We start from the raw sequence: 26,298 nt of genomic DNA, 5'->3' as shown, positions 1-26,298 counted from the left end.
TGCTGTGTGCCAGATCTGTCATTTGTCCAAGATCCTGGGCTGAGCRGGGAGCGTGGGCTGCCCGGCTCTCATGGCAGCATTGCATTGGCCTTTGCTAGCAATTTTGCACCCTCCTGGACGATGCGTCTGGAGGAGCGTTTGCACAGCCCAATGCTGAGCCTGAGCACAGMGTCAGACCTGGATTTACAAGTTGCCCCTTGGAGTAGGGAGCTACACAGCTCCCAGGTTGGAGCAAGCCGGAGCAGCTCTCCAACCCCACGTGTGGCAGTGTGGACAGAAACTAAGACTAGGAAGGTGACATGTTTGCAGGAACGTTGCTGGCTGCTCTCTTAGGTAGTAACAGATACAAATTCGAGGAATGTGGCTGTGTTATTGCCTGGCTAAAGGGAATTCATTCTCCAGATTGGCTTTTCCAAATCTTTTCCACTGAGGCATCACTGGGTTCTTACCATTATGTAGTTATTTCTGTATTTCAGCAAAATTCCCTACTTCTAATCCGGATGGTCCTCACTGGGTGGAATGCAAAACCCACATTGTTAACTCCGGATGACAATAATTAAAAGAAAATAAAATCAAAGGTGCTCAGAAAAGAAATGGAATATTTCTCYGTTGAAGCCAAAAGATTATATTAAACTTCAGTGGTTTAATAAAATATTATGAAGTTTGGGAGCATATTTTTCCTGGGATTTAATCTGTTTATACATTGAAAAAAATAAATAGAATATCACTTTACTTGACCACACAGAAAACCTGATATACGACGGCTGCTCCACTGTATATATTTCTTGGTGAATTGCTTCCACCTTGGGTTTCACTTAATGCAACGTGCATTGGGTTTGTTCATCTTCTAACACATCGAGGGGAAGCGTGGCTTTGCCAAATTCGCAAAGGACCGTGGATGTGGCTGGGCTGGCAATGACGCAGAGGTAAGTAGCTGCAYGAAGGCCAGACTTTTGGAGGCGTTTTGCTATCTAAAGAAAGCAGTAAGGTGTTAAATGCCAAAGACCTTTAAAATCCTGTGTTCAGCTCTTCCCCAGCCCGGCGCTGGTGTCCTCGTGCACCACCGGCACTGTGGCTGCTGGGGAGTGTGTTAGTTTGAAGGGACTCCAYCAGTCACAAGTGAATAATTTTGTGTTTTCCCCCATTCCATAAAGCTTCCCACTCTTTCCAGACTGCTGCCGCCAGCAAAAAGAGAGCACAGCCTCTCAGTACCCGTAAACTTTATTAAATGTGTGCTTTCTCATTCTTAAATTAAATTAATTCATACTGAAATAGCACCAAACGGAGAAAGATGACAGTATCAAAAAGCAAAGGAGAGGGAGGGGAGAAAAAAAAGAAACCATTATATATGAACAATAATTTTTTTAATGGTTAAGAAAATGGTGTTTTTCCCCCCAACCTGGAGACCTAACATTGTGTGTGAGAGAGAGAACTGAAGAGGCTAAGGATTAACAGTCAAAATAATCAACCAAGTGTGTTGTAGGTGTGACCAAATAAGGATATAATTGCTTGAAATTTAACTTATTAGTGCTGTGCCCCAAAGACCACCCCAAACAGCACATGCAGAAGTCTCATTCACTGATCTCTGTGGCATATTGGTGTTTATGTTCMTTTTAACTGTATAAATTAGTGGGTGACAGCAATTCATTAGGAGCTGATTAATTCCCCTTCGGCAGGAAGTCATCCTCATTGGCTAACGTGGATGTAGCAGTCCATTCCTGGCCCTGCCAGGTTTCTCCAGAAATCACACCAATGCACTTTTAGTACAGCGGCACAAAGGCCAGTTTTTGTCTTGTAAAACTGGTGAAGAAAACCCCATTCCTCCAAGATTTTCTAGATGTGGCTAATTGAAGCAAGGTGCAAAGCTCCCTGCTGCCGGTGCCAGCGTTTGGCTGACCGCTGCCACCACAGGGAACTGAGGAAGGCTTTGAGGAGAAGCACTTCAGCCCCTCGAACGTGCAAGGAGAAAAATGTTGGATTATTTCTGGCATATCTAAACTAGAGCTGGGTTCTGCTTGGGGAAATGCTCCTTATGTATAAGTCCTGGCAAAAGTAGTCAGGGCGATACTGGTGCTCAGCACATTCTGTCTGAARGTCAGGGTGGCTGATGCAGTGCTGCAGAAAACTGCCTGTGGCTGTGTAACCAGAAGATGAATCTGGTTCTTGACACGGCCATGATGCTTTATAAAAGGTAGATTTTTTTTTTTTTTTTTGAGACAAGTGTTCTAAAATCTAAATGTTACCTGGCGTATATTAAGCCCCAGCTTCATTAGTGCCTAATGACACATTGCATTATTGAAACTAATACACCCAATTAATTGCTCATTGTTAATGTATTGATTTTTCTGCTTTTTAAGAAGAATTGAACTCTATCAGCCACTTTCATTTTTATTTATAGCTGCTTTTGCTTTCTTGTCCTAATGTACATACTCAAYACTGTAGGCCTTGGAAGGGTCCAGTTTTTGGTACGGGGAGTACTTTACATCCAATCGTTCTTAGGTTAAAATAATCTAAACTTCATGACTGGATTTTAAAATGACCCTAAAGGGTTTAGAGGCTTAAATATTATTAGAGTTCAATGTGATTTTGATTGCATAACATCTTTTTAAAAGCCATTGTTCATACATGGAGAGATTTTCAAAAATACTTATGGCCCACAATTAAAAAAAAAAAAATCAATTACAGTCTCAGATCCCTAAATAGTTTTACACCTTAGAAATTAATGGATGTAAAGTGTCCATATTGGGGAAAGCATGCCTATGTGATTGAATTCAATGTGCTGGGAAGATTTTTTTTTAAAGGCACCTAAGATAGTTAGGCCTGTGTATGCACCAAAGCTGTATTGATTGAACGAGAGTTATTTGGTGGCAGTTGTAGAGGCTCGTTTGTATGAAGATGCTTTATATTGCTATAGTTAGTTAGTTCAATATAGSAAGAACAATCTGTAGCACTATAAAGCAGCTTTATACTAATCTAAATGTGACCATATGAGAGACAATAGTAGTATTGTTATATTGATTTTTTTTTAAATCATATACTTAAATGCTATTTATACTTGTCAAAAACACATACAGAATAGCCCAACCTTAAGTCTCCTTGAAAGGCCAAAGAAATTACATGCTCAACTCTTCTTTTTTTAAGTGATGCAGCACTGCTTGGTGTGCCAGCAGTTCAGCGGATGATATCGCCTCCTCACCGCTGCCTGCTCCACTTTGGAATTTGGAGATGTGGAAGGATACAGCGCTGGAAGGGGTGGCTATTGTCCCCCATCTTTGCCTTGACAAGTGTTCCTATTAGAAAGGTTTCCCTAATAATTCATTCCCCTGATTTTTGTTGTACCTTAAGCCCATTCTCCCTTTATCTGGCCAGCGTAGGCAAAAGGCAGGTTGCTCCCCTCATCCCTCCTGATACTTCGGCGAGACTGTCACCAAGATCTCATCACCTTTCTCCTTCCAACTTCCTCTGATTTGGGACCTTTGAGCTCCAGCAATGAATTCCAGAGGTGCTGGCAGGACTTGTAGCCCTGGGAAGGTGAGGTAGTGCTGCGTGACCAACCTTTCCAACTTTCCCACCTAATTTCTTGCATGAACCCTGAGGAGGACTGAAAGAAAGGACTGGTTTTGGGGTCTGGCTGCACACACTCATGTTTGCCTAGTCCATAGCTGCTTCCTGTGCTTTGTTTGGAGAAGGTGATCATGTAACATGTTTGTTCAGATTTTTATGTGGCACAGCATGCAGCCAAAAAAGGACTTAAAACCAGCAATGGGGCATAATGAAGCAAGGATAGTGGGAAGGAGCTGAAAATGCCAGGGAAGGCAGTGAGTGTGGCACCCTGACCTGCCACACCAGAGCAGATTGCTGAACACAGCCCTGGTTTCCTACTGCCCATGTGTCAACCCAAGCATGGAAACCTGAGCTCAGGTAAGGCTTTGCAGGGTAGGAGAAAGTCTCCTCCCAGGACCTCACAAATCTAATGCAGCTATTTTAATTAGCTTGGGAAATAGGCCTTGCATATGAAACCACCTGGGTTTATGTCTTCAACAGGGGTAGGAAAGGAAGGGACTCATCCCCAGATGCTGCATCCTCAGGAAAGGAAAGAGGTGCATAGGGATAAGCAAGGACGTTCAGGGGAGCCAGGATGGATGTAGCCCATCACCTGCAAAGTATGCTAGTGCCATGATGTTGCCATGGGATTTTCCTAATCCATTGGACAAGAAGACGAGTATGTAAATGACTTTCTGCTGGGTTAAGAGGTAATCTCATATATACAGTCTACATCTTGATACAGTCCTTTTTGGACTGCTTGAAATCTCTATTTTGCTGTAATTTTACACCTATCTTGGCCAGAGTGTGGGCAGCCAATGAGCTGGAACCCAAGACTTCTTCCTAACAGATTTGCCTGGTGAGCCTCACCTTAGTTTGTTTTTCCCTGTCAGGGACTTTTTAAAGCCAGACTGRGGAGAAGGAACATCTTTGTGATCTGTATTTTTACAGCACCAAGTGGTAATTAGGTGCTACTATAGTCTAGAAAATACCAAAGATAAATAACCAGCAGATAAATGTGCCCACTGTAATTCCATATTACTTATTACCATACGATTTCTGTCACTGGAACATTTCTGTCAGCTAAAGAAAGGTGATGTGGATCAAAGCAAATAATTTAAAGGTCTTGGTTATTACAAACAGAAGATTTGTTTTCCTTGAAAATTTTTACAGCCCTGGAAAACTGTCAATCTCCTTCCTATCCCCCCCTCAGTTCTCGCTAGGAAAGGCCGAGAAAACTTTGATTGTTTCTGCTTGTGCATGTTCTCTGCGCTTTCTGAACATGCTTTTTGTTTATTTTTTCCAAGCAAAGCTTGCTCCACCATTTTCCTGTTAAGACTGACCCAATCCAAAACATTCTCCTTCTGGCTTAAGTTATCATCTGCCAGACACCTCCCTGCAAGCTTGTTCCTTGCGCACAAGAAGCAGGATGGTGGATTGCTCATCTCTACAAGGATAGGCGCATCAGGAGTGGTATCTTAGCACAGACTCTCCCCTGCCCATCACCCAAATGCCTTCGGATGGGGCCCGCTGGGCAAAGTGCTTCACTGTTAGGTGTAGAGAAGGGGGGAGGGTTCCTGGGAATGGGGACACTGGTTTAGAGCCAAATCCCTTGAATGAAGGCTTTTGACTACCTGGAAATTTTAATCATAAAGTCAACAGAATAATTTATTTTCTTTCACTTTTGACTACCAAAAGTGTTTTGTTTAAAAACAGCACAAAGGAATRTTGCTTTTGGCTTCTGTAAGATGAAAAATAGCTAAGTTTGGTTGATGAGAAAAATTTGATTTGGGGGTACCAGAAGACAAAGAAAAACTGAGCAAATAAAAAAAAAAAGTCACTGATGGTTTCATTCAATAAAAAGAAAAAAGACACTATAGTAAGATTTTAAAATCCAAACTAGGTATTAGGACTCCTTTGGTTCAACTGCCAAAAGTGACCAAGGTCTGGTGTAAAATGGCATTTGCAATCCAAAATCTGGCTGACCTTCCAGTAAGATTCTGAGCTCCCATGTCACTTCTGAAAATGGAACTTGGCAACATCTAAAATTTTTTTGCATCTGCCCTTTTTCACAGAGACAGTGTTAAACCTTGGACCATTGAAGGAAACAACCAAGCTGCAAGTGATGTCATTAGGGCCAAGTTGCAGTTCACAGCCTCCTTTGTCCTCTGCTAGGACACATCATTTCATCACTGAGAGAAGAAAGAAAACAAAGCAGTGTCAAAAGAAAAAAAAAATCAAAACAAATAACACTTTCAGCACAACTATTTTTTTCTGTATTCCTCCATCTCTACTATGTAAAAAAAATATATATTATATTATATTTTCCTTTTCTTAAATTATTTTTTGAGCCTCAGTCCCAGCCAAAGTCCTGCCCCGTCATCTGGTAGAACTTCATGTTGAAAGGTCGGTAGAAGTCCCGTAGTCTTTGCACCACCTCTTGGTCTATATTGGGGTGGGTCCTGCCTTTCGTCTTCCCCAGGCAGTGGGGTTTGCTGCTGCCTTCYGCCTTCTTCAGGCATGGGAAACCCTTGGTTTTGTTGAAGTAGAAGTGTTTGTCCGTGATGATCCTCTTGAGGCCCAGAAAGTCCTGGACCCTGCCCAGCTCCCCCGCAGGGTCGCTGATCAGCCTCTCCCCGCTGACAAAGAGGATCTGCCTGATAGGGAAGTGCAGGAGCCAGTTCTCCAGGTGCTTGGCATAGATGCCAATCTGGATAGCGCTCCATGAGGTGTCAATCAGGCCTGTAGTCCTGTTTTTGAAGGTCAGGCTCTCAAAGGTGGGGATATCAGGCTTCTTGGAGAGTGTYTGGGTGTAGTCCGATATAGCTCTGGTCACAGGGTCCCGCACGACCACGATGAGCTTTGTGCCCTTAGACATGGAGGAGATGCGGGCTGGAGCCTCCTTGGTGACAAAGTAGCTGGGAGTCTTCTCCATGGTGATCTGCCCCTCGAGGGTCCTGGGCATGAGGTCCCTGAGAGAGAGAAAGAGAGAGTGAGCACATTACCAGCTTTCTCTTCTCTTTGCCTGGAGGCTCATAATGCCCCGATCCTGCAAAGTATCTGCACACGCTCCCACTTTCCAGCATATTCACTTACTRTGCCTGTTTATGAAGAATTAGACTCTCAACTTAGTAGACTCTAAACATATTCAAGGCCTCTGAGGGGCTTTTTGAGGGGGGCCTGGCAGTGGCATAAGAACAGAGCAAATATGGACCATCCCAGTGGCCTAGTCCTTTAAATTCCTCCCTGCCCACACTGGGATTTCCTGCACACTGGCTTAAATTCCCTGGAATAACAGTGAATTTCTTGAGTAACAACACTCCCTTCCTGTAGGGCACGAGGGATTTTTAAGGGCCAGGATRTAAGACACTATCTTTTGGTATTTTCAAGGTGGCAGCAAGCTGATGTCACACAAAAATGTGCAATATCAGCCCCCTGACCTCAGTGATTTCCTTCTTCCATCCACAGAAATCCTACACTCCTGGCAGCTCTGGGAAGGTCTCCCAGATGAGAGCTGATGCGGATGTGGGAATTCATGCTGCTCCACAGATGACTTGAGGATTCAAGTGCTCTTGGGCCCATACGTTGTGATTTTCTAAAAGACCAATGGATTTGGCTGCTCTGCTTAGCTAACCTCAGCTCTTTTGCGTTCAGCAGGGTAAGGCAGAAAGATACAGGAGCCATCAAACTAGCCATTTGTCCTTTTGCTGTTCCTGCTACTGCAGGGCAAATTCCAGGCAGTGCCCCCAAACCCAGTCCTGGCACAATGTGCCAGTGAAGCAGAGCTGTCCCCCAGCAGGGACCTCGTGGCTCTTGAAGTGATGCCAACCCATGAGACACTTTGGGAAACAACTCCAACCAAAACACCTCCTGCTGGCTTCCCACCCCCCAAGAAAGGGGCAGCTCTGAATCAGGCCTTGTATAAGGCCAAAAAAAGAAAAAAAAAAAAAAAGAGTCATCACCCAACCCATGGTTTCACAGCTTATAAAGGAAGAAGGAAAGCAATGCTCTCGTGCAATGCCTGCTCCTGGGGAAGGGGATACGTGACCTGATTTGCCTGTACAGCCCTCATGCTCCTGCACTGCAGGCAAAGAGGTGGCTTTAAAGGCTTCCCCAGGGAGATGCTGTCTGCATCCCTGCACCCCTGTCCTCCAGTATATCACCCCTGAGCAGGAGCTAGCATCTGCGAAATACCAGTCACTCAAGATAACATCATTTGGTTACACAAATCCATCTCTGCTTCTGGGCTCCTGGCAGAGTTTTTTTTTAGCTACAACTTGGTCGCCTTCATAAGATCCGGTCTTTTCCAGAGGAAATGGAAAATAAATGGGAGGTGATTGCATTGCTAGCAAGCTTTGCCTCCACACGCCTAGCAGTTCTCATGGCAACTGAACACKCAGCTCCTGAGAAGTGGGAACCCTCATCAGACCACTCCATGACCCCTCATCTTTGACCTCACCGCAGCATTAGCACCAGTGTGCCATGATGAACTGCTCCCTGCCTGCATTATTGTTACTGTCTCACAGCGGCAACATCTGGTTTGCAAACCTGTGCAATATGCTAGCAAAATTAAACTCATTCATCAAAAAAGCAACAATGAAAATCCAACAACGGCTAAAAACACCAATAACAACCCAACCCCAGGCTGAGTTGTTGTTACAAATGAGGTAGTGAGGACTGACCCTTCCTGAAGCAATTCTTTGTTTGAAACAATGCTACGCATAGTTTAAGTGAAAACATGGTCCTACAGAAGCCACATCTTCCCTGGCCTCTGCTGAGGCTATCTGTACAGGGAAAACTCAACAAACTAGGAACTTCCAGGCTGGAGAGATGACAATGTGAGGGGTGTAAGAGAGCTCTGTAACATCCTGACCGACATAGAGATGTAAAGGGAATTGCTTTTAACAAGAGAAGAAGGATGGAAGCAGGTTGAAAAGCAGTGCAAACAAGGCCTTTGCCAGGCAGATACATAATTTGGTGGTAGAATTTGCTTTCACCTGATGCTGCAAAGGCCAAAAGTGTAAACARTTCAGGAACAGCCTAGACAAATTCACGGTGGATGGAATCAATCAGTGGCAAGGAAACGTGGTAGTCTCAGATATTCTTCAGATCTGGAGAGTCTGTAAGCCATACAAGCTGGGAGAGATAAGAGAAGGACCTCCTACAAATCATCTGTTTCTTACATTCTTCTCTAGACACCTGATATTGGCCACTGTCTGGAAGAAGAGTCTAGACTAGATGGCTCTTCGGTCTGGCCTGCTACAGCAGTTTGTACATTTTTTATGCCCAGAGTGGTCTCATGAATGATTTTTTCCCCACATATCTTAAGCTCACATCTCTCAGGTACCGCATTGGTCCCTGCTGGTTCGGACACCCTGGCATGACAGCATCATGTGGGAGCACCTGAACCCCTGAAAGGATGAGGACATGCAGCCCCCTGCACTGACAACAGCAGTCATGCGGCGTGTTCCTGCACTTCCACTGTAGCTGCCTTCTGCATTTGGGAATTCATACAATGTAYAGGGAATAACAAGGGATTGTGAAGCACAGAAACCACAGCTACTGCAAGGGAGACCCCCTCCTCCCCCACACACACTCCAACTACAGCAGCCAGGTTTTAGCAGCTCCTTGTGATGTAGTTATGATGCAGAAAGTGAGGGAGAAGGAAGAGATAGAGACAAGAGCTGCTGAGGGCAGAGGAACTGTAGCTACTTGAAGGCAAAAGGGCAAGTGTCTAGATTTTAAGTTATATTTTAACAGGRTATGAAATTAGTGACTGAGAGACAACTGGGTCTATCCCTCCATTCAGAATATGTCTGCTGTACCATGAGGAGGTGTGATTGTATCATCACTCAGTTTTGGAAATATGGGTCTACCCAGAAAGTAGTGAAGTGCAATTACTGTCCYTCCATAGTTGTGAGTTACCTCCCCTGTACCCTCAAGTTGTCTAGTCCYGGGCAGGGCCTGCAACTCGGGACATTTTCTGGACAGCGGGTCATTCACCTCCAGCTGCGCTCTCTTCGTCAGCRGTGAGAAACCACAGGCCCAAGCATGAGTCAGGTTAAGATTTTTGCATCAGGCACATCCAGAGTGCACATGGCCCCATTTCTCATGGCTGTACTTGGAGCACGGATGGAGACAGCTGCGCTGCAAACAGCTGCCTTTAGCCAGAGCAGTCCAGGCTCTCTGGTCCACACTAACTCTGAAAGCAGCCTTAACCTGCTGGCAGTCCTTTCTGGAGCCAGCCTAATGGCCTGAGACCAGGCTTTCTGCCTGCTTCTCCTCAAAAGTCTACAGAGGTCTAGAGCTGCTTTCTCTTTTCCTAAAATGTACTCACCTCTTTCCAACTGCAGACCAGACAGACCAGCCCCAGTCYGAGCCCTGTTCATGTATGCCAAGGATGAGACCTGCCCAGCCTGCAAGAGTGTTCTTAGAAACACAGAACAGTTGGAAGGGACTTCTGGCGATCATCTAGTCCAACTACCCTGCTCCAGCAGGGTGACCTAGAGGAGGTTGCCCAGGACYCTTCAAGCTGGCTTTTGAATACCTCCAAGGATGGAGACTCCACAGCCTCTCTGGGCAACCTGTCTCAGAGTTCTCAGGGATGTGCATGTCCTCACATCCAGTGTGCTGCCAGGTAGCATGGCTGACCCTTTCTGGGACATACGCGGCCAGAAGTAGTGACATCTTATCAATCTTRCAACTTGGCACTGAGCTGCACCACTACCTCAAGTGAGAGGACTAGGGCAGCATGATAGCAAGGAAACTTTGCTGCAGATCTAGAAACTGCATGCTGGGAAGGGAGTGAGGAGAGGTTCTAAAGCCATGGAGGTGGAAGTAGGAGAGACAGGCAGTGATTCATGGAAATACAGAGTCCTTCACTGCGAGAGCAGAGCCTGGCGTAAGGGAGTGTGCTGCATTCATGCCAGAATAGCAGGGCTAATTGCCACCATTTGTTAATACAGCAACCCTTYAATGAGCCCAGTAGTGGTACATTGTCCCAGAGGGCTGTACAGTAACACAYATTCACTTGTCCATTGATGAGACACCAGCATCCCAACAAGAACCCAGAGCAGGTGTACATGGGGCAGGTACCAGATGCCTGTTGCCTCTTTCTGCAGCCTTAGGCTGATGGCTCCAAAGCAAGGCATCTTCTCTAAAAAAAGAGGACCAAGCCATGGTCAGGCATGGATGCCCAGCTGAGCCCTGCAGGACCAGCATAGCAGAGTCTCCTGACACTGTGCTTATTGCTGTTGGGCAAGAAAAGGAGCCCTTGAAACAGCAGCCTGGCACAGCACTGCCTCCTRTTTAGGTTTTGATAGATGCTGAAATCTCCACTATGTCTTCTCAATGAGAAGATTAACCCCTTTCGTGGTCAGAGTCCGCAGCACAAAGGCTTTCTTCAGCAGCGAGGAAGCAATATGCACCTCTCCTGCCAGTGTCGGCAGGAAAAAAATGCGCCACTGGAGACACTGGGAATGTGCTACCACTGCTTTTGGGAGATTAATTAATTACAAAGGGCATCTTTCATGGACATAAACAGCTGCCTGGAGGCCTCCCTGGACTAATGGCATCTGGGTTTTATTGCAAAAGAGCCACTTGAAAAGATAAGAACCACAAACATGTTTTTGGCAAGAGCAGTCACTAGTGGGCCCTGCCAGAATAAATGGATGCTGTTATTTTAATTTTAGTAGAGCTCGGGGCTTTATTTAATTACTTAATAGGAGAGGAAGACTTTCCTCAAAGGGAGCATTTGGGCTATGCATGTATATTCATGTTTGGCCTTTTTCAAATCCRCACTTTTTCTTCCCACTTGTGGCACTTGAGATGGCCCATCCTTGATGTGGCCCTGGGACTGCCACGGGCAGATGAGGCTGCTGTGAGATAGTGCAGCAGGCTGCTCCCAAAGGCAAGCATGCACTCCACTGGCTATGCACACTGCCCATGGGTTGCTCTGGGCRCCCGTGAAGGTCTCCCCCACCCCTGATGCTGCCCCCCACCCCGCCCCCTGAAACATTCTTTCTCTCGTTGCACAAATTCCTTTGGGCAGCAGTGGTGTAGCACAGGCATGAGTTCACTCTCTCATTTATAGGGGCTTCCTGAGACCTCTGGGGCCAACAGCCTCAGCCAGGAGCACCAAAGAGTGGAGAAGGCATTCACATTGGTACTGCAATAATTTGGATTTATGCAGCATCTTTCTTCTGAGCTGCTGCAAGCAAACACACAGGCATCAGGTAAGGAGGGAGAGGCCTAGTTACACCATCTGCTGCCCTCAGTGCCTCACTGGGTATGATAATTTTGTGCTAAACCTCAGCTTTTTTCAGATCCCAGCAATGCACAGGGTGCTGCCGAGTGATTTTCTGGGACACCTTGATGTGTGAGTGCTTGAAATCAACCCTGAAGTACCTGGAGTCACATACAAGCATCTCAGGAACAGCCTAGCCCTATCGTGGYTTCCTGGACAGGCAATGCCGGGAAGGTGGGGCTATCCTTAGACACTCCCAGTATAACAATTGCTATTTGGTGTCATGCTTATTATTGCTTTTATATTTCGTTATTGACTATACAATGATACCTGCTAAAATCTTGCAGAAGTTCCTAAGGCCAAGCAAGATGTTGGTTCAACCCCTGACTAGGACATCTGCGTTCCCACAGACTCCATTTGCACTCATTCTGCACCTCTCCACCTGTCCCCATTCTTAGCAAGCGCATAATTCTGGAGAGAGCATCACTTTATGTCAACAAATCAAGATAATGTGTTGAGCTCAGTTCTTACAAGCCTGAGCACCCAAGAGTCAAACATTTCTGAATGTTCAGCTTGCAAGAATTCTTGCAATGACATGTGCTGCTGGTGTTGGCCACAAGCCCTTGGCAGGTCCCTCATTGGCACTGCCAGGTTAAAACAGCTGATTTGCCTCAGGTGATTCATGCTGCTGCTTCTTGTTTTTTGTCCCACAACTGCAAGCTTAGCAATAAAACAGACAGAAGCATTAGTTGTGCAAGAAGTAAGATCTTGTGGGGTGACAGCCTGCTTCACACAGAAGGGGCAGCCCCAGGGCCTCTGTGCCTTTCTCGCAGAGGCCGTAGCTGGTCACAGCTGGTCACTGGGCACAGAAAACTCAAGGTTGAATTGCTTTTTCAAATCAAGCCAGTGGAACAACCTGTCCCTGCCTCAAGACCTCCCCTGTAGCGTGCAAGGTGTAAGAAGCAGCCATGGATGGACTTGCAGCAAGTCTTTCCCCTATAAATCTAATGTAGATCTCTCCCGGAGGGAAGCTGAAGTCAGAAGATAAAGGCAGCTCTTCCCCAGGCCACCATGCCTCATATGTTTTCTGCCCAGAGTGATAAATAAAGCTGCTGTGATTACAGCTATCAGCTCCATGCTGGTCTCTGCCCTCTAGTAAAACCTGCCTCCACCATATATCTGAAGGCAGGACTCATCTCATCTAATTTTAACCCCTGGAAGGTAAGTGTCTGATTGTACAGATCCCTTGAGAGGGCTGTTAGTCCTCCTGGCTTTCAGATGTAATGAATTGCCATCTGCAGGTACCCATCTCCCTCAACTGTCTGCTGAAAAAGCCTAGACAACCAGTTTAGACTAAATCCTGACTTGAAGATGGCTGAAGTTAAGCACAATGAGCTTCCTCTTACCTCCTATGCCGGAAAATAAAGTTCAGTCTCTCTCCCTGGCACTCCAAGCATGACTTTTTTTATCATCTGACCATAYAGGCTGAATTTATTGAAGTGATCAGCTAGCACAAGCCATGCCAGTCCAATGACACAGACAGTAGTGATGCTGTTTGTCACCTACTCCTCCTCATATTGCTGCTGGCACCAGCAGCACCCTGCCAGTGCCCTGCTCAATGCAAGCTGCCTAGTGTAAGGCACCCATTGCCAGGGACTCGCACCCTGCTCTATCTGAGCATGCATAGCTCCATGCTGCAGCCAAATCATGAGGCTCTGGGAGGGATGGCAACCCAGAAGAGGCTGAGAGCCCCTCGGGGAAAGCAGCCATGGTCACAGCTGCACAAAACACCCAAGAGTCCCTGCACCCCTCTCTTGGGGATCTCAGCTGCTTTGCAGCATCCTGCTTGGCTGCACTGGGACTGGTGCGGTGCTGGCTCCATCTGGTTGCCCCCTGCAGCAAAGCCCCCYGTTCCTCTGTAGATGACCTGGGCAGGGGAAGGATGGGCTTGCATGCTTGGGAGCACATGCCTCAGAACTTTTTGGCAGCCCCATAGGCCAAAGCTGCTGTTTATGCTCCTCTCTGGCCTTGTTCCCACTGAGTTGTCCACAGCCCCAAAAAAGACACACAGGCCATGAGCTATCAGCCAGATGCACAATGGGAATGAAGCAGAAACATGAAACTCGACTTTCACACAACCTGTTCACACAGAGCTGGGGATTCTCGATGATACAAAGCCATGAAGGCTCTGGTGATTTATATATCAGGATCTCTGAGTTACACAGGCTGCAAGTCTCACTGGGATTGAGAGACACAGTAGCAACGTAAGGGCATTGCTCACCTCCTTGCCCCAAGACATGTTCACAGCCTTGGAATGGGGGCCCCTTGCTGCTTGACTGAGGGAGCTCTCCATTCACCTCCAGCCTTTTCCAGCTTAGCAGCTAGCCTAAACTGCTGCTCCAGGCACTGGGATATATGCAAAGAAACTAGGACCAGGAAAGCTCGCAGGCAGATGTTAGAGCAGCTAAAGAGTCTCCCTGGCATAGTGCTGCAGACCTGAATTTTTTGGCTTTTTGCTGATGCCCTCCCCTTTGGATTTGAAGTGGCCAGGTTGGAAAGTAGCATTCGGGGAAATAGGAAGCAATCCTGGATCAATGYAGAACCTCAGAAAGGAAGAGCCATGCAGGGAAGCTGCTCAGCTGCTGCCTGGCCCAAAACACACATCCAAGAGCAGCTGAAATGCCCCCCTGAGGATATAGGCACCTGGATGCATTGGGGCCTTGCAGCCATCCCACTGCAGCCCTCACTGCCCTACCAGCGTCATCTTGACACGCCACTTCGATGCACCTCCAACCCAGTTTCCKGCTTATGGTGCTGCCTCCAGGGCCACATCCTCCCTGCTAGAGGCTGTGGCCAACTTAAAAAACCCAGAATTCCATCCTAATCCCAATTTACTGGGCACAGCTTGTCTCAGTTTTAGTGGGCCCAACCACAGCGTGTGTGGTCACTCAGGCAGTGGGGAGGGAAGGGAAGTTTCTCGAGCTGGCAAGTTACACTTTTAAGCAAATGCCATCAAGGAGGTCACTGAAGAAAAGCTGTGTTAAAGAAAGGTAGATCTTTCCAAAAAAGTCCACCAGTTCCGCACTGTCTTGAACTCCGCAGAAGAGCCCTTCCTGCAAGCAACAGCTTAATCTGCTCCCACAAATGTACCATCAGGAGCATGAGGAGGCTTGGAGACTCTCTCACCAGCAAACACTCCATCCCACATCCTGCTTGCCCCAGCAGGGAGCTGCAGGGCCGAGCACTGGTCACTGCATGCCCATGCTGCATTGATGCTGCCATTACAAGTATTGCCTCACCGGTGGCAACAAGGTTTTGCATAGCTAAGCTCCAGCATAGTTAGAAACCTGTATGTTAACACCAAATTATCTGGTATATGTGAGCAGGAAAAGATAATTAAAAAAGAAAAAGAAAAAGAAAAAGAAAAAGAAAAGAAAAGAAAAGAAAAGAAAAGAAAAGAAAAGAAAAGAAAAGAAAAGAAAAGAAAAGAAAAGAAAAGAAAAGAAAAAAACACTTTTCTCTTGTCTCTGAGTGCCAGGAAGGTGCTGGCTTTAGGTACCCCCCCTCCATCAACCACTGATGAACCCAGCAACAATCGCGATGGGCACTGGCACTCTCCTGCCCTTGATTTGCATTTTTGTGGGGTTTTCTGCTGCTCACACTTCCGTGCTGCCTTTTTTTATCTCGAATATTATGTGACTGATAAAGATACTATTGGATCACTGTGCTAGTGGAACAGAGAATGAACTGGCTTGTGGGGGCTTATTTCACCTCTCCAAGCACAGAAATGCTGCCAGCTCAGGCAAATGAGATGGTTTCYGCAGTGTACCGGAGGCGTGTAAATGGAGCCATCATGCTCAAGGATCTCYCACATGATACTCTGGGGCCCCTGGCATCTCCCAGGCAGATGTGGAGGCCTTTGAACAGAATTCCTGACTCCRAGGTGGTGCGATCAGCACATGTGCAGTCACGCATGCACCCACCATTGTGTCATGTGTTGCCCCTACATGTCTGATTGATCCCCAAGTCTGGGCAGAAGACCTTCCCTCACTTAGTTCATCCCACAGCTGGAAGTTCTGGGGGGCAGCTAGCAGAAACCAGAGCCTTCCCCAGCAGGAGAAAAAGTAGGATAKGGAAACTGAGGCACAGCAAGCCCTGGGGCTTCATGTGGCCTCATGCCTCAGTAGGGTGTGTTGCTAGCTATTGCATCCATTAGCAAGTTGTCTTCTTTGATCCTATCCATTTCTCTTTTTCTTCTCAATTGTTTAAGCAGCAAAYATTCCTTAAAATCCCAGCCTGCTAGCACAAGTGATTCCCTCAGGCCCACGCTCCCAGAAGTGCCATTACAGCASCAGAGATGATTGAAAAGAAATATGCTCCAGCACAAGTGGCCACTTATTGTAACCCATGGTTTCTACATATATGTAAGTAAAAACCTGCTGCCTTTGAGGTCTGAACTTGTGTGTCCTATTAGGCTGACATGTCTCCTATAAGTGACTGTGCTGGCCTGAAAGAGCTAGCAAGGCTCTAAAGGCTCCTGGATGAACTATGAGGGCATGTCTGAGTTACCTGAACCTATGCTTTGCCTTCCCTTAGATGTCAGATGAAATCAATAAAAGGATTTCTAGCATTAAAAAATAAAAGAAAAAAAAAAGAGAGAAGTGTGGGAATGAGAAAGCTGAAAGGATTGTCAAAAATGATCACAGAGATCCAGAAGAAGAAAAAAAAAAAAAAAACCCCAAGCATTACATTACTGGATGCAAAATCAGGTCCAACTGACGTTAATATCAATCCTGTTGATTTTAATAGTGGTTGGAAGCCATSGCTGAAGGCATGCCTGGAAGGAGATGGCAGCCCCGGTGCCCCGGCTGGTACCTGCTGGCAGCAGCATGGCTCATTAGGGCTAATGAACAGCCAGTTTCAGCCGCAGGCTCCATTGCAATAGTGGACCACTTCATTGCACGTCTCAGATGTTTTTATACCTTGTGGTGACACAGTGCGCAAATACCCCAGATGACATCCCAGCAAGCGGAGAGGARGAACCAGCATTTTGGCACTACAAACTGGAAATCAGGATACTGGCATCAGCCTGCTTTTTAACYGACTCTCCCAGCAGAAAGTGGATAMAAAGCTCTGCGCATCTCCCAAGGTTTGTGATTAGACCGAAGTAAGTGAAAGGAATCATTTTCGTAGGACTGAGCTACCTGCTTTCGTCCMTCTGAGGCTTATTTCTTACAGTGTGTCCTACCTATTGAAAGTACCCTCCAAAGGTTAATTAATCCTCTCAAGACTCCTGGAAGGTAGGTAGCATTGTGCAAAGAACAGCTTAGAAAGAACTGGAAGGAGATGGAAATGAGTTTTCTTTAAYGTTGCACCTGGAAATTTGACATGTTTTTTATTACCAGTTTTTACCCCTGCACTATCAGCCTGAGAAGCAGCTGTGGAAGAGAGGGCTGAAAGGATCTGAAGTTTTGAAAGCCTACCAGGAATAAGCTGATGTATCAATACTTCTCAGCCCTATATATCAATACTTCTCAGCCCTAAGTCACCAATCTTCTCCCCTGGCTTCTGCATAATCTGGGATATCAGGCAGTTTTGTAAAGGATCCACTGGGGAGTTGTTCAATATGGGACATGGGCTTTTTTTTTTTTTTTTTTTTTTTTTTTTGTGTGTGTGTGTGTGTGTGTGTGTGTGTGTGTGTGTGTATGATGAAAATGGCCCTAGGAGGGGACACTGAAGAACCTGGGTGATGATGTCTATGTCAACAAGGGGTTTCTCCCATCCCTAACAATCCTGCTTTTGAGTCATTTTCTCTGGGTAGCAGCAATATTCAGGGAAATCTGAAGGTGTACACAACACAACTGGCATCTCACAGAGGCCAACTACTCACTCAGGAAAAGAATGCAATGGGGGAGAAGTCAGAAGTCTTGGRTCTTCTTCTGCCTTTGCTCTTATGTATCTACTGAGCGCACAGTCATCATTGCAAAATGTGCAAGATGTGTATTCACCTCGCCTAGTATAACTCACGTTTCTGTTCCCCTGGCTGAGGATGGAAAGACATCCTTATCTGCCAATAGGATTGTTTCATTCTGATGAATAGTAAATGTGTTATTTTTCTCCAGGGATGATCTGTAGAGCTCCCTTTCATGTTGGCATGCTCACTGTGCCCAGCTCCAGGATGCTTTTTTATTCTTTYTATTTTTTATTTTTTTAAGTATCACTAATATTCAAGAGGGATTTAAATACAAAGCATGCATAAAAACAGTGGCTTATTGTACTGGTTTCTTCTCTTTCTGCCCCAAGTTGGAGCTGCATTTGATGTGGAGGCGAGTGTTTCTGGGTCCCTGCTTGGCATACGCAGCTCGGCTGGGGGATAATCAGTAAATCCAGCCTGACTGCTGTAGCAGAGCCCAGGCAGTGCCAGGCTTCGAACTTGCTGCAGAGGGTGGATGGTCCAGCACCAATGCCAAGCTCCTTGCAGTGGGCAGTGTCATCCTCCTGCATCCCTCTGCCAGCAGTGCTACCAAACCCCTTTGGGGAGTCCAAGAGAACCACAGAGAGATGCAAAGGCTGATGTTTTTCAAAGTGCAAATGTCTCCAGTTCCTTTGAATGTGGCACTTTCACTTTTAAACACTTAGAAAGTATGAAAAAAAGAGACCTGTCAGGCCTGTAGCAGGCACAGCGGAGCACCTGGCACTGAGCTGTGGCCACACTTCACCCGGCTGCCATCGTGGCTGCAGCCATTCGGGCAGGTTACAACGGAGGCCTCGGGAATCACTGCCAGGGAAGAAATATAAGACACTATTCAACTGCTGGAATTGCCCTTTCCGAAGCAGGAAGCAGTATTACATGCTGGCTTAATTTGCCTTCTTCCAGAATAAAGCGTGCTCTCYGGGGACGGCCTCTTTCTCCGACCTGCCCCCAAATTAAGCTGATCTGTGGCTTGGTGCCAGTGTGTGTGGCCCCCAGCACCAGGAGCTCCCGAGGTCAGCGTGCAGAGGCTGCCTGCCTTTATTTGAGCAAGCCTCGGTATTTATGTATCTCATTACATCTGCAGCCAGTAGCATCTGTTTCCACGCTGTATCTGTCAAGCAACATCTTATCAGCAGAGCTCCCTTTCCATTCACTCCTTCTCCTCCTTTTACCGCCCGGATCAGTAACCCGATATTCACTTGAGCCTCTTTTTAAATAACAGAAGGGAGTCAGGACTAAGCGGAGCGCAGGATTGCTGCACCGCGGAGGAACAGGGCTTGGCAGACCTCAAGGTGAAATCAGTCCCAAGAGGGAGGCTAATTATATTAAAAATCATATTGCTCGCTCTCATTTACAGTGTTCCTTTTGTGAACAACCACTGAAGTTCAGGAGAACTTCTTTGACACTCTGATTCTGGATCCTGCCCTTCCTGGGGGCAAAGGGAGGCTCCCAATGAGGCAGCCCTGGGGGGGCATGCTGGCAGCCCCGGGCTCCCGAGCTGTGGACATATGAGCAGGGGTCCCCCCTAAGAAGATGYCTGTGACTGCAGCTGCTGGAGTGTCTTCCTGAGCTGGCAGTGGCCATTCCAGGATGTCCAGCCTGGAGGTAGTGTGTGTCACATGCGGCAGCCCACCACGCTGCGGGTACCCAGCATGGGCAMGGGGCTCCAAGGCCACGCTAGCCAAGCTCAGGGAGCTCTTCACCGGCAGCCAGGATTTACTGGCCCAGACCAGCACTGGTTATGCAGACAAGTCCTCCTCCAAATTTCAAGGGTTTGTGGCCAGTGCCTTGAGGCTTAGAATGGTCCTGAGCCCCCCTCGGGCTGCTGGCACCCACATATCGGTGTGCTGCAGCATGCAGGGCTCACCAGGGAAAATCGTCCCCTTCCCAAAGCGCTATCTGCAAATTGGCTCAAACAGAGAAGAAATTGAGGTATTGCGGTCCCCAGAGCCCCAGGTAAGTCTGGCAGCGCTTGATGCTAACAGACCCCCCCACCTCACTCTGACATGCACCTCCCATCATAGGAGGTTGCAAGGTGTTGCAAGCACAGAAACTGAGGCACGGGATGGGGGAGGGTGAGAAAAGTCAAGGAAAAAAAAAAAAACTAAAGGGACAAAATCCCCAGCACTACTATCCTGCTTCTGTCTCTCAAAAACTTCCCAGATTCTCTTACATTGGATAACGTTTTATCAGATCCCTGCAGTGTGCTGCCAATGCTCACCCCCACCCCATGTACCAAGGCCGCAGGCTCTGCTTCTYTGCAATCCCAGGAGTTTTAACCACTTCAGCATTTAAGAAAATAACTCCAGGAAGCTCTTCCTCACAGCCAAACCAGGGCCTTGAATGCTGACCCTCACCACAGCATCTTAGGGAGGCAGAAACATGCTTCACCCCAGGCCCCGAGGTCAGTGCCAGGAAGCATTTTTCTTTCCAAGGAGCTGGGAAACCCATCAAAGAAGCGCCGCAGAGAAAGTGGCTTGTTTGCCCAGGCTGCTGCTGATAACTCCACAGGTGAATACTCTCGTTCCGGACCACGGGTGCATGACCTCACTCAGGAAGAGCAGGAACAATATCTGGCTGCACCGAGGTTTGCTGCACCTGGCAGAGGCAACCCAGAGAGGAAGCGTGCAGTGTCCTCAAGATAAGGATGTTATTTATTTATTTTTTCCTTCTGCCACCTGAAAGCCTGGCATCAAGTGACCAAGGAAGCCTGTGCATTACTTTGGAGTGGCCTCCCTGTCCATGGAGCTAGGTCACTTTATGCTATGGCTCGCTGCMTAGAGCTGTAGGTGCTGCAGGAAGGGGCAGGGAAGCATGTGCATGAGAAGTGGGGCTGCACTGTAGCCTTTGCTCAACAGAACTGTGTTTTCAGTATGGTCCTCAGCAGGAGTTTTAAGTGGAAGCAGATTTGGCCTGGATGGTGCTTCCTTAATTTAGCACAACAATGGGGAATTTTCACTGCTTCCCAAGAGATACAGGTGGGAAGCRCTTTGCTGCCTTAAAAAAACCTGGATAGTTCCTTCAAAAACATCCACAGGTCCATTGGAAAAGCTCGATGCCATGACAGGAGGTCCTTTGCCTTCCCTGAGCCTTAAGAGATGTCCCCTTGGTGCTTCCCTCCCCATTTCCCACTCCATGGCACCAGCTGCTCCAGGCTGAGTGCTGGGCCAGTGCCCAAGCAGCCAGGGATGCAGGAGGCCTGGGAAGTGCTTAGTGCTTTCTTGCTCTTGCTGCCTCCCATCAATGGGAGACACAAATAAAACCCTCCAGGGCACATGATGGACAGGAAAGGAGATTGCATGGAGGAGAGCTAATTACAGAGCATGAGCCCTCTGCCTAATTGCTATGATTAATTATTGATGGTCAGGACTGCTCCTCTGAGGACAGCAGGTAACCAGAGAGCCCTGCAATCAGGCAGACTCCCAGCTGCCTCCTGTTTCCTAACAAAGGTATTGCCAGCAGCCAAGAGGTGAAGTCAGCAACTGCCCTGGGAAAGGGACCATGCTGAGAGGATCCTGCAAAGCAGCAATGCTGGGAAGCACATCTGGACATGTCCCAGATGCCTCAATACCTAAGTGCTATTGACAAGGAGAATCTCCCTCATGCCATTAGCTGCGTGAGCCATTGATTTTCTTTTCTAGAACAAAAAACTCATTTGAACTTAGGCACTCACAGGATGGCACAGCTACTTCCTCCGGGCTGAGGAGCTAGGGGTTGGAAAAGGAGTGTTTTGCAGTTGTTTTTCCAACAACAACTCCCCTGCCCCAAAAGTCATCACGGTATGTTTCTGCATTCTTCTGAAAGGACTGCCAAGTCCTGCCTGATGACGACCTGTTAAATCCCATCTGTGAGCCATCCACAGACCAGAAGTAGATGACCCTAGGCCCTAGATGGCCACAGACCACCAGCCCCTGCGTCACAGCTCCATCCTTCATAAGGAAATGGAGACAACACCAAGGAACTTCTAAAAGAGATTTTTGCTGCTGGGGTTGGGGATCACCATCACGTTCCTCGGCTTGATCAGCACCACTGCTGCAGCAGAGGAGGCCTGGGATGGTCTCTCAAGGCCCCAGCCTCACACCTGCCATTTAACTCAGCTTTACGAGCACTTCTGAAGGTATGTTCCCAATAGGCTTTGTAAGTTTAACAGTTCTGGGGGTACGCCTTGCTCTAGGGAGGACAAACCATGCTCCTCCTCATCAGACCTGACTTCAGCGCTCATCTCCTCTGGCAGCAGCTGAGCACACTTTTTGATCAGCAATGATTTCCATTGCAGGGTCCTCTCCAGTAGTGGGTCCCTGCACCAGAGATCTTCTCTGGAGTGAACTTAACTCAGTCAGCAAGAGGGAGACAAATCCCACCTTTGGCAGCCTCAATGATCATTTGGAGCTTAGACAGTTTCTATCTACCATCAGCTAGGCCACAGTGTTGGCACATCACCTCCTGGCTGAGCATGCACTACAATGCACCTATAAAAGGTGATAGAAGAGGGAGCATTTCTGCCCATGTCCGACATCACCCAGTGAGCAGGCCAGGCTGGGGCATGAGCCATTTGCTAAATTGGTAGAGCAAYAGCTAATTCTTACAAGAACGCAAATCAGGTCCACTGTGATTTCATARTATTTGTAACATAACTCCCAAATGCAAAGTGATTTCTCATTTCCCTGATGGATTTGCTTAGATAAATTCATGCTCTTCGTGGCTGATTCTGTTGGCTTTTTGGTGCTAGTTTTTATTTTAACTGTGATGCCTCTTAATGAAAATTGACACTTGTTTGGCTCTCTTCTACAGATGCCTCTATTATTCTGCAACCTGCTGATTCCCACTGCGCTTTATTATGTTGAAGGAGGATTTTCCACTTGAGACAACAGGCACAAGTCTTTCGCTGCATTGTAGCCTGTCTTTTTCCTTTACGTTGGTACAAAGTGCAAATCAGGAAATCATGATGCTTATTGCATGACATGCTGGGGGAGAGTGCAGCACAGGGCAGCTGGCAGAGGATAGTCAGGCATAGGATTTCTCTACCCAGGACAGGTTCGAAAATGAGTAGGATGGATTCATCACTTGCTTAAAGCAACAGGCGCTTTGCCTGCCTGTTTGGTTGCTGCCTGCTGATGCTGTGAGAAGGGATTTTACAAACACTTCCCATCATACAGAGTGATGGAGAAGCATCTGTATGGACCAATGTGGCCAGAAAGCTGGACCTGAGCTCTCCTCAGCTACGATGCCAGATTAGCCAGTTTGGGGATCTGCACTATGATTCTGAACAGTGACTATATCTTTTTTTCCATATTAGAACGGTGCCCATGTGCGCTGATCTTCATGCCAACCTAATACCTGGACAGGTTAAGACACAGCGTGTGCTCTGAAACACTTACATGCAAAGAGAAAATTCAGAGAGATCATTAAAAAAGGGGTATAAGCGACCCCGTGGCAGAACCGAATCTGCTACAATTAAATCTAAGGCCATTCTTCACCCTAAGGCCACCCATGAAGTGTCGCGTAAGCAAATCCTCCTAGACATCCTCCAAGTGCTACTGGCTAAGCCCAAACCAGTTTACGGAGACCAGTGCCTGCACCTTCCCCTCTCTCTGCCCGCATTAAACTTATTGATGGGATCATCCTGGTTGGAAACTGCAGCAGAAGGCTTTGTACAGGCGAGAGAATGCAAAAAATCCCCCCCCCCAAACCAAAACCAACTTGAAGGATCATTAAAGATCATACATTTTAGCCCTGACTAAGCAAATCACCTTTAAGAGGAAGGTTAAAGAACAGTTTATTATTTAAAATGTCTCTCACACTCTCTAGGCCTCATTTTTTGATAAATTAGCTTCAGCTTCATTACTTCATGATATATTTCCCTTGACATTTAATTATACTTACCCCAAACACATTAAGCCAATCAGTCTGAACAGCTTCTTATTAATATGCAAATTTCTCCTTTGAAAACCCATGAATCTGTGGAAAAACCTCTTTAGGCTTCAATTAGGCCCACTCAGGAAGCCGGGAAGCACAAGCAGATACCCGAGGGCTGAGGCTAGGTGCTACAGCCTGGGCTCAGCCCCAGCAGCACTGGGGCCTGGAGAAGTTGGAGGCACTGACCCAGYGGAGATCAGCCCCAAAATTGGACACAGAGGAAATTAACCCCCAATATGGGTCCCCTGGACCCATGAAGACACAACTGAAATGGGTCAAAACTGCCAGGGAGATGCAGTGGCTTTTCTCTACATTTAAAAATTCCACAAACACTATACAGCTCGTGAATTGTTTTCTATCCTAKCTGATCGGATGCATCTTCGAGCAGGTCAAAGAGCTCCCCTGAGTGCCAGGGCAATGTCTCAGGCAATGGCTCTTGTTTTACCCATGCTGTTCACTCATCCTGCCTTCCCTCCGTGCTAGGCCAGCGGTGCCCAGCACACTCTGGCTCGTGGGACCAGGGCTCCCAGTCTYGTCGCCCTACACCCGCACAGCAGCTCACCACCCTGGCGTAACCCTAACACTGCCTTAATGAAACAACCCTCCCCATTTTTTTTAAGGGTCTTCCCTTGGGCTGGGCGACCCTGAGCAAGCGGCTGCCAGGACCGCAGGGCTCTGGCCCCATGCGGCGCACGGCCGGACAAAGGGAGGCTCTGCTGGCTCCCTGCTCGCACCACCCCGTGTTAGATATCACGTCCTTCTTGAGGCAGAGCGGGTGCTAAAAATTTTTGCATCCTATTTCCACAAGCACAGAGACATTGTCGGCTTGGGGTGGCAGATGTTGCTTTTCTCCACTGGCCCAAAACRCCGTGGTGCTTCGCTTGGAGCTGCAAATCCTCCTTGCTGCAGGGGAAACATCGTGCRGGTGCTACAGCACGCAGGGAAATCTCAGCCCTGCTCTTAGCAAAACAAACAGGAATCTGGTTCCCCTGTAGTTTCRGGCAAATGGGATGTGATTTGCATTAGGCAAATAAATCGAACCACACAATTAACCATCTGCCCTGGAAGAGCCTGAGACTTGCCTTTACAGCATCACTTTCAGTCTCCCTCTGTTCTCATAATAGGCTGAACACAACAGTTTTCTGTTCAGAAACCAATGGTGAACAGGAATTCAGTGAATCATTCCTGTAAGTAATAAGAGAGAAACATCAGCCTAGGTACCACTGCCCTAGTAACCCTTGGCTTCCCAAACATGCTTCATGGGCTTCCGCCCAGTAGAAAAGGCTAACTAAAACGGCTTCAAAATCTTTCAGAGTTTTTCCAGTCTCACTGAAAATCTTTACTTTGCAAAACAGTAAGATTTCATGGGAGTTTGTTGATTGTCACCATGAATTTTCAAGAAGTTGTTACTCATTTCATCTGATTTCAAGACAGATTGTAGTTTTAAAAAATATGATTCATATATTCACGATAAAAAAATCAGCATTATTTTTTTACCCTACAGTAAGACATGAAAACAATGAAAACATTGTGATCAGTATAGTATGTAAATAGTGCAATTTTGTAAAATAGTTCTCATGGGCAACAAAGAATCCCAGTGCAATATTCCCTGTAATAAAAATATAATTTTTAACAGATAAATCRAAACAAAGTGGACAGACCAGAAAAAAAAAGAAAAAAAATCAACTCCAGGTTTTACCCCAGTGAAATACCTCAGCAAAACTCTCCAAAATGCGCCTTTAGGGAACGAAAGGTTTCAGCGATCCCAACCTCTGATGCCAGGCCAGTTGAGCCACTGGAGAACCGAGCAAGGGCTGCTGCTGCGGCTGCCTCAGTGCTGAGCACGCAGCAGCTGTGCAGATGTGCGGGAGCGCCCAGCCCCGGGGACGGGCCTCGCCTGCCCTCTGTAAATACATGCAAGAGCCAATCTGTTAAAAATTGTAGCCATTGCTTTGTCTGCTGAAGGTCCCAGTTTATCCTTCGTCAAAAGAAGGCAGCCTGGGGAGAGGCTGGCTAGAAACACGATCTTTTCCTGTATAAACAGTATAGCCRGGGCTGATTTTAAGTGCATCATATGGCACGTATTTTATGCRTGTATATATGTATATACAGAGAGAGATTTTTCAAACCAGCCCGAGACATAAAGTGATCTCATATCATCTAAAGCCAACAATCTTACTTGGACTTCTGGCAGTTTTCCGTGCAATCATCCCTGTCACCATCCCCCTGCCCCTTCCCCCATGGGCTGCCAGTGCATGCTGCCGTCTGCCCCCATTACCTTCACAAAGGCATATAAATCACTGTGGGAACTCTTATTATCTTATTTTCCCTCTGCTTCCCTCTTGTCTGTTTTGGGAAAAATTAATGCATTTGTCTCCAGAAAAATGTGCAGTCTCTATAATTCAGTTTTAAAACAAGCACAACTAGCAAATGGATAGACCTCGGTTAGGAGACTCATTTTTCATGCGAGTAATTGAACCCTTCCCTTCGATTTTCCCTTTGGGTGTTAAAGACAACTGATGCCTTCCTGGAATTTGCTGAGGTCTAAGAAAGACAGAAAGAAAGACTGGAAGAGACACAGAAAGGAAGAATAAGAGGGAGAGAAGGAAAGAAAGAGAAA

The 26,298-nt window shown here is 47.0% G+C and overlaps 1 protein-coding gene across 1 annotated transcript in view; it reads right to left on the bottom strand.

The window, feature by feature from the left end:
- Nucleotides 1-1,280: 1,280 nt before the first annotated feature.
- LOC146599595 (heparan sulfate glucosamine 3-O-sulfotransferase 3A1-like) overlaps nucleotides 1,281-26,298 on the bottom strand; it is a 53,273-nt gene continuing 28,255 nt past the window's right edge. The window contains exon 3 of the mRNA XM_085298349.1: nucleotides 1,281-6,515. Coding sequence (XP_085154475.1) covers nucleotides 5,897-6,515 — 619 coding nt within the window. The 3' untranslated portion in view covers nucleotides 1,281-5,896. The remainder of the gene's footprint in view (nucleotides 6,516-26,298) is intronic.

Source organism: Rhea americana, unplaced genomic scaffold, assembly GCF_003343005.1.
Source record: "Rhea americana isolate MKP2758 unplaced genomic scaffold, rheAme1 scaffold_138, whole genome shotgun sequence".
Taxonomy (NCBI): Eukaryota; Metazoa; Chordata; class Aves; order Rheiformes; family Rheidae; genus Rhea; species Rhea americana.
The sequence above is the reverse complement of the archived record's forward strand: the minus strand, read 5'-3'. Positions and strand labels throughout refer to the sequence as shown.